General features: G+C 52.5%; 1 protein-coding gene across 1 annotated transcript in view; it reads left to right on the top strand.

Moving 5' to 3' along the window:
* The window catches only part of CREB3L1 (cAMP responsive element binding protein 3 like 1), a 46,311-nt gene extending 39,087 nt beyond the window's left edge, over positions 1-7,224 (top strand). Inside the window, exons 9-12 of the mRNA XM_017529325.2 lie at positions 1,776-1,875; positions 2,832-2,958; positions 6,079-6,343; positions 6,517-7,224. Of these exons, the coding sequence (XP_017384814.1) occupies positions 1,776-1,875; positions 2,832-2,958; positions 6,079-6,343; positions 6,517-6,553 (529 nt within the window). The 3' untranslated portion in view covers positions 6,554-7,224. The remainder of the gene's footprint in view (positions 1-1,775; positions 1,876-2,831; positions 2,959-6,078; positions 6,344-6,516) is intronic.
* Positions 7,225-8,604: the final 1,380 nt, after the last annotated feature.

The raw sequence follows: 8,604 nt of genomic DNA, 5'->3' as shown, positions 1-8,604 counted from the left end.
CAGGATGGTCTCGATCTCTTGACCTCGTGATCCACCCGCCTCGGCCTCCCAAAGTGCTGGGATTACAGGCTTGAGCCACCGCGCCCGGCCCCTGGCTAATTTTTTAAAAGTATTTTGTAGAGACAGGGTCTTGCTATATTGCCCAGGCTGGTCTCAAACTCCTGAGTTCAAGTATATCTCCTGCTTTGGCTCCCAAAGTGCTGGGATTATAGGCATAAGATACTGCACCTGGCCTTCTTTCATTATTTAGTTTTATTTATTTATTTATTTATTTTTGAGTCTTGCTCTGCTGCCCAGGCTGCAGTGGCACAGTCTCAGCTCACTGCAACCTCTGCCTCTTGGGTTCAAGCGATTCTTGTGCCTCAGCCTCCCAAACAGCTGGGATTATAGACATGTACCACCATGCCTGGCTAATTTTTTTATTTTTAGTAGAGATGGGGCTTCGCCATGTTGTCCAGGCTGGTCTTGAACTCTTGACCTCATGTAATCCTCCTGCCTCAGCCTCCCAAAGTGCTGGGATTACAGGCATGAGCCATTATTTTTCATTCCAAATTTCTGATAGTGCCCAGCCATGAGCCTCTGGTAGGTCTTTAATAATTATTTTCTGGGATCAATTACAATAACCTAGACAACAGCCTGGTATGCAGCAGGTGCTCAACACAAAACTTTTTCCTTCTTTCCTTCCTTCTCCCCCAGCTTCTCCAGAGGGATCCAGCCACTCCTTTGTTCCCTGATTGGCCTGGAGAATCCCACCTCACCCTTCCACCCCTCTGCCTCTGGCTGGGGTTCCTTTCTGGCCCAAAGTAGGTCCAGGCCGTTGGAGCTATTTCGCCACCTGCTGTACATTGTGGGAACTGCAACTCCCACATGCCCGGTTGGGTGGAGAGAGATTAATTTGCCCACTAAGCCTGTGTTGAACACGTTCTCTGCGCACCCAGAAGATTCCATGTTCAGTGGGACCCAGTCCTCACCGTCAGGGAGGCAACGGTTAGTGAAGGAGACTGACGTGGAAATCTAAATAAACAAAGGGCTGTGATAAAAGCAAACACAGCAACAAAACTAACAAAAACAGCCAGGTGTAGTGGATCACACCTGTAATCCCAGCACTTTGGGAGGCTGTGGCAGGTGGGTCACGAGGTCAGGAGTTCGAGACCAGCCTGGCCAACATGGTGAAACCCCATCTCTATTAAAAGTACAAAAAGTTAACCAGGCGTGGTGGCAGATGCCTGTAATCCCAGCTACTTGGGAGGCTGAGGCAGGAGAGTCACTTGAAACTGGGAGGCGGAGGTTGCAGTGAGCTGAGATCACACCCCTGCACTCCAGCCTGGGCGACAGAGCAAGACTCTGTCTCAATACAAAACAAAGCACCTAACACTAACAATAGCTACCATTTACTAGACACTCACTCCATACCAGGCACTGTGCCAGACAGGTCCTTCTTATCAGTTCAGGGTGCTGGGGGTGCCAGGGAGGGAAGGTCAAGGTACCTGTGGCTGGGATCAGTTAAGCAATAGAAAGCTGGCCTCTGCGCAGCTGGGAGCGGGTCTTCCCTCCTCCAACTCCCTTGGCCAGGAGCATCACAGGGTGACTCAGCCAGTCACCATGAGGCAGGCCACTCCATGGAGGAACCACACAGGAGGTGACTTTGCTATCTTGACTGAGACGGGCACCTGGTGTGGAGGCCAAGTCTCGAGCCAGCCCCCCTAGGAGAGCTCCAGGAGGCAGAGATGCCTGTGGGGTCACAGCCTGCCAGCTGACCACTGTGCCCTCCTCAGGACCCTGCTCCAGCAGCTGCAGAAACTCCAGACTCTGGTCACCAACAAGATCTCCAGACCTTACAAGATGGCCGCCACCCAGACTGGGACCTGCCTCATGGTAGGTGCAGCCCCCTCCACCACAGGCCCACAGGAGGAGCGTTCTTCCCAAGGCCGGCTTTTTCCAGGGGTGGGCAGAGCTCTGAGGATTGGTAACATCATGGGTGGCGTCACCAGGGTACACCGTCCTGGTGCCTGGTGGGTGGTTCTAGCCAACCCCAGCCTCCTTCCCCGAGCCCATGGTGCCTTCTGCCTCACACTGGTCAACACAATGTAGATGTGTAGGTGACTCCAGTGGCCCCAGCTAGGGGACAGCTGGGCAGGTTTCTTGAGGAGGTGGTTTCCACAGGCTTTGTGCAGGGAAGGGCTTGGAGAGACTCTGGAAAGAATGGACCTGGTTCTTTCTGGAATGGATGGCTGTGAAAAGGCCAAGGAAACCCCTGGAAGCCTGTAAGAGCCCCCAGGCTGTGCTTCAGACCTCTTCTAGTCGCTCTTCCAACCTCTTCTGGAAATGGCCTGCCTGTTGCTGCCTGGCTCAGCCCGCCCCAGCCCTCCGAGACCCTGGAGCTGTTGGGTGGCAGAGCCAGACCAAGGGCAGGGGTACATGGGCTCCCTGGCTCTCAGCACCTCCCACTAGCCAGGCTTTCCTGAATCCTGCTGAGAATGTGATGTGCTGGTGTGTCCCCCTCCCTCAACCCAGCCCCAAGCCCCACCTGCACCTATCCCTTCCTTTCCTGACTCCTCTACCCCATAGGGTGATTCCATGTTGTCCACTTCCCTCCTGCTTCTAGCACTGCCTGTGGCAACCCCCCTACAATGGCTGGGATGGCCTGAGCGGCCCCTCCCTTCCCCAGAGAGGACAGGAGACCCCACGTGTAGGAGAGAGTGGTTGGCTGTAGGAGCTGTTTCCTTGGGAAAATGCTGAGACTTTTGTTGGTTTGGGAGAGAAGGGGTGGGGTGGTCAGGGCCACAGCTCTCCTTGTCCCAGGTCTGATGCCACTCTCTCTTTGCTACCAGGTGGCAGCCTTGTGCTTCGTTCTGGTGCTGGGCTCCCTCGTGCCCTGCCTTCCCGAGTTCTCCTCTGGCTCCCAGACTGTGAAGGAAGACCCCATGGCCACAGATAGCATCTACACGGCCAGCCAGAGTGAGTGCCCTCCTGTCCCGCCAGCTCCTTGGGCTGGGGCTGCCCTACCCCAACTCCAGTGTCTAGGCAGAAGCCAGACAAAAGAGAGAAGCCAAGTGTGGGTCAGCATTATCTCATTCTGCCTCCTCATTTTCCAGATGGGGAAACTGAGGCCCAACGAGAGTCTATGCTTTGCTCAATGTTTGTGGTGGAATTGGGACTAAAATACAGAGCTCCCGATGTCCAGCCTAGCTCCCAGAGAGCTTCAGGAGTGGCTTGCAGGAGGTGGGTTTAGAGGATAACAGGAATATTCCAGCCCCAGGTCCATGCATTATGGTCAGTGTTTATGGGGCATCTGTTAGGCACTATCAGTATCTCAGGATAGGTACAGCAAGTGAGTTTCAGCTCAAAGGTCATTTCCAATAAGGTGGTGGTAGCTGCTTGAAACACTATGTTAAGGACCCTGACCCAGGCGCGGTGGCTCACGCCTGTAATCCCAGCACTTTGGAAGGCTGAGGCAGGTGGATCAGCTGAGGTCAGGACTTCAAGACCAGCCTGGCCAACATGGTGAAACTCTGTCTTTACTAAAAATACAAAAATTAGCTGGGCATGGTGGTGCATGCCTGTAGTCCTGGCTATTTGGGGGGCTGAGACAGGAGAATCGCTTGAACCCTGGAGGCAGAGGTTGCAGTGAGCCAAGATCACGCCACTGCATTCCAGCCTGGATGATAGAGTGAGACTGTGTCTCAAAAAAAAGAAAGACGCTGAAGCACCATTCAGAATCGACAGGAAGGAGTGTCATGATCCATTGATAATGTCCAACATGGACAGAGGAAGGGTAGTGGTGGTGTGGGTTCAGATATCTACCATTTTTACAGGGGATAGTGAAGTATAGTGGTTAGGAGCATGGAGATAGCAAGTCCGTCGTAACTGGCACTGCCACTTGCTAACTGTGTGACCTGGGGCATATGTCTTAAGCTCCCTAAGCTTTCATTTCTTCATTTCGAAAAAGGGAGTGGCAATTCTGCATTTACTGAGCCATAGCTGTGAGACAGTGCATGAAACAGCACAGTGTCTGTGCTTATGAAATGATCAAATCAGTCTCTTTGGGAGGAGCTCACGGAGGAGAGAAGAGCTACATCATACTAGCTGGCAAAGGGAGAACTGGGGTAGGGCCTAGCAAAGAATAATGTGGATTTCAGAGGGAGAGAATCCTTCAGATGGACCCACAGAGGAACTTCCTGGCAGTCCCTCGTCAATTACCAGTCACTTACCAAGAACCACCCTGTCTGGCAGGGCAGGAGGAGGAAGAGGAAACAGATGAGAGGTCAGAGGAGGGAAGATTAAGGAGTGAGTTTCAAGAAGGAGGGATATAGCAGGGAGGATGAGCTAGACATAGAGGGCCTTGAGGGGAGGAAGCTGGTGTGGGGAGGGTTAGGGGAAGAGGAAGCAGAGGTGGGGAGAGTGAAAGCCCCTCCCCGGACATGTGCAGCCTGAGGAGGAGAGAACAGGATGGTTGCTAAAGGCAGGTGGGCAGCAGCAGTGCAAGGTTTGGGGAGCAAGTTCTGGGGAGCCATGTGTCTGCTTTTCTAAGGTCACAGAAGCCACTGGAGAGAAAGGAATGGAAAGAGGCTGGGTTTGATGGAGAAAGCCACAGCTAGAGGAGGGAATGGATGAGCCCCTTGGAGAGAAGGCAGTGGCTTTTAGGCCCAAGACCTGAGCTGGGCAGAGAGAAGGACACATCCCAGCAGGCAGATGGCTTTGGAGCAGGCTGGTTTGCAGAACTGGTGCATTGCACAGTTCCAGGGGCCACCGTTCACACAGCCTGTGAGGACATGGCTGCAGAGACACGGAGGTGGCAGATCCTAGCTCCAGGCAGGCCTGGGTTCGCATCCTCCCTTCAGGGAGGACAACTTCCCTGGGTGCCTGGAACTTCAGCTGCCTGCTCGGGGAAGAGGGGCTAAAGAGACCTCGTTCCCTAGAGTTTCTGTAAGATTTTAACCACTCGACGTAGGTCTATGGGTCTTGCATAATGCCTAGCAAATGTTGGGTGTCCAACAAATGTTTGTCTTCCTTCTTCGAAGGGCAAACTAGGACTTAGAATGGGGAAGATACTTATTTCAGGCCTCACAGAAAGTAAGTGGTGGACTGGCCGGGTGCAGTGGCTCACTCCTGTGATCCCAGCACTTTGGGAGGCCAAGGTGGGTGGATCACTTGAGGTCAGGAATTTGAAACCAACCTGGCCAACATGGTGAAACCCCATCTCTACTAAAAATACAAAAAGTAGGGCCATGCGCAGTGGCACATGTCTTGTAATCCCAGCACTTTGGGAGGCCGAGGAGGGCAGATCACGAGGTCAAGAGATTGGGACCATCCTGACCAACATGGTAAAACCCCATCTCTACTGAAAAATAAAAAATAAAAAAATTTACCCAGGCATGGTGGTATGCGCTTGTAAGTCCCAGCTACTCGGGTGGCTGAGGCAGAAGAATCACTTGAACCAGGAGGCAGAGGTTGCAGTGAGCCGAGATTGCGCCACTGCACTCCAGCCAGGCAACAGAGTAAGACTCCATCTCAAAAAGAAAAAAAAAAAAATACAAAAAGTAGCCAGGTATGGTGGCACACACCTGTAGTCCCAGCTACTCAGGAGGCTGAGGCAGGAGAATTGCTTGAAATCAGGAGGCGGAGGTTGTGGTGAGCCAAGATAGCGCCATTGCACTCCAGACTGGGCAACAAGAGTGAAACTTCGTCTCAATAAATAAATAAATAGAAAGAGGTAGAGCAAGTAAGTGATGGAGGTTAGAACACAGCTCCCAGATCCTCAAACTCAGTACCCTCTGCTTAGGAAGAGGTGACTTTTCTGATTATTTCCTGGACACAATTTCAATCACTTCCTCTCTATTACATTTCAACCTCTCATCTATGTGAAGTTGGTCCTAGCATCCCTATTTTACAGGTGAGCACACTAAGGCTCAGAAAGTTTAAAGCAAAGTGTGTGACTTACCTGAGGTCACACATCCAGGAAGTGTCACAGTTGGGACTCAGACCCAGGGCCTGCGTTCTTAACCCTAGGCCATGAATGTAGCCAGGATGACCAGGGAGTCTAGGCCACGCACAGTTCATCTTACACTCCCTCTCCAGTGCCCTCCCGAAGCCTCCTGTTCTACGATGACGGGGCGGGCTCATGGGAAGATGGCCGCAGCACCCTACTGCCCATGGAACCCCCAGATGGCTGGGAAATCAACCCCGGGGGGCCGGCGGAGCAGCGGCCCCAGGACCACCGGCAGCATGATCACCTGGACAGCACCCACGAGACCACCAAGTACCTGAGTGAGGCCTGGCCCAAAGACGCTGGAAACGGCACCAGCCCCGACTTCTCCCGCTCCAAGGAGTGGTTCCGTGACAGGTGGGTGGGTGGCCCCTTGCCCTCCTGAGGTCTCAGGCTCCCCCTGCCCCCTGCTCACCCACATCAGCCACACCTTCCCAATGCCCCATCCCCGCTGGGCCCAGATCCAGCTTGCAGAGGGTCAGAGGGCTCCTGCTGGGCAGAGTCATCCCTGGCCTCTCTTCTCTCTCCAGGGATCTGGGCCCGAACACCACCATCAAACTCTCCTAGGCCATGGCAAGACCCAGGACATAGGACGCACCCCCGGCACCCAGAAGAGGAGTTCTCGCTCACTACCCTGGATCCGCCTCGTGCCCCTACCTCCTGGAGCTCCCCCTCCAGGAGAACAGGCTCCACTTCCCAGCCCTTCCTTCCCCTGATATTTGGACTCTTCCCCTGGGCCTACCACTCTGTTCTCATTCTCCTTCCCACCACCATCCATCCGTCCTTCTCAGACAAACCACTCACTGGCCACCCCTCCTCCTCTCATACACCCAACACAACCACTGCCTCCCCGCCCCCACACCTGCACCCAGACAGACACATCAACTCGCCCCACTCACAGACACCCCCACCCCACCCCCACTGTACAGAGACCAAGAACAGAAATTGTTTGTAAATAATGAACCTTATTTTTTATTATTGCCAATCCCCTAAGATATTGTATTTTACAAATCTCCCTCCTCCCTTCACCCCTCCCTTGTTTTATATTTTATGATGTTAGTGCGGGCTTTGCTGCTCCCTGGCCCAGGAAAGAGGGACTCCCCCACCTCGCCTGGCACCCCCCTGCCGCTGCCCAAGCCACTGGGCCTTTTTAATTGCAAACTGCTCTCTTCATCAGCTCAGCACACGCTTTAAGAAAGCAAAACTGAAAAAAAAAAAAAAAAAAGATGCAGCATCAACTCCTGACTTTGTGCCTTTCTTAATTGGAGGGGAGAGAAAGTAGAACCAAAGGGCAGGGGACTGAAAGGGAAATTTGAGTTTCTATTCCTGGCAGGCAGTGTGGGGGTGTAGGAGTGTCAGAGGCATTTCTTTCTTTTTTCTTTTGTAGAGATAGGGTCTCACTATAATGCCCAGGCTGGTCTCAAACTCCTGGGCTCAAGCAATTTTCCTACCATGGCCTCCTAAAGTGCCAGGATTACAGGCGTGAGCCACCATGCCAACCTGTTCACTGTTTATTTTCCAATGTTTTGTTGACATCTTTGATTTGTTATTTCCTCTTCTGTCTTTGGTTTATTTACAGCTTTTCTATGTGCATGCTTTCAACTGAGGGTCAGCAAGATAGTTGAGATACATGTTTGTTATCTGCCTATTTAAGGAGAACCCCACATATGTGTGTATGTGTACATGAATGAATGACAAGGTCTCACTCTGTTGCCCAAGTTGGAGTCAAGTGGTGCAATCATAGCTCACTTCAGTTTCAAACTCCTGGGCTTAAGCAATCTGTCCACCTCAGCCTCCCAAAGGGCTGGGATTACAGGCATAAGCCACTGCAGCTGGCCAAGAAGCCATTTCTATTGGGATTTCTCTTCTAGCCAGGTGCGGAATTCAAACCAAACAGAGAGTCTGCTGCAATTCACTCCAAGTATCAAGACAGCGTATTGAAGCCACCATCTTGGTTTTTGGGGAGATGGCCACTTCCAGAATGGAGCCCCCACCGTGGGCCAGGCACAGGGCTAGGCACTTCACACACCATACCCAGTTTGGTCCTCCTAAGACCTGCCAGTTTCTTAGTTCTTGTGTCCTTTGCCTCAGCTGGATTGAAGGCACAGACTTCAAAGTCAAAGAGCTGCATTTGAGTCTTGGCGCTGCCACCTGCTAGCTGTGTGTGGTAGGCAGAATTCTAATATGGCCACCAAGATTCCCATCCACTGGTGTAAACGCCCTGTTGAATCCTTCCCCTAGAATGCGGAGCTGAGAGGACCTGCAAAGCTGAGAGGACGTCAGGCACATAATTAGATGACCTTTTATGGAAAAAGTTAAGAGATTGTGCAGATATAATTCAGGTCTCAAATCAGTTGATTTTAAGTTCGTTAAAAAGGGAGATGAAGGCCGGGCGTGGTGGCTCAAGCCTGTAATCCCAGCACTTTGGGAGCCCGAGGCGGGTGGATCACGAGGTCAAGAGATCGAGACCATCCTGGTCAACATGGTGAAACCCCGCCTCTACTAAAAATACAAAAAATTAGCTGGGCATGGTGGCGCGTGCCTGTAATCCCAGCTACTCAGGAGGCTGAGGCAGGAGAATTGCCTGAACCCAGGAGGCGGAGGTTGCGGTGAGCCGA

The sequence above is a fragment of the Cebus imitator genome, unplaced genomic scaffold (assembly GCF_001604975.1).
Source record: "Cebus imitator isolate Cc_AM_T3 unplaced genomic scaffold, Cebus_imitator-1.0 Scaffold58, whole genome shotgun sequence".
Lineage (NCBI taxonomy): Eukaryota > Metazoa > Chordata > Mammalia > Primates > Cebidae > Cebus > Cebus imitator.
Note: the sequence above shows the minus strand (reverse complement) of the source record. Positions and strands in the feature narration are given on the sequence as shown.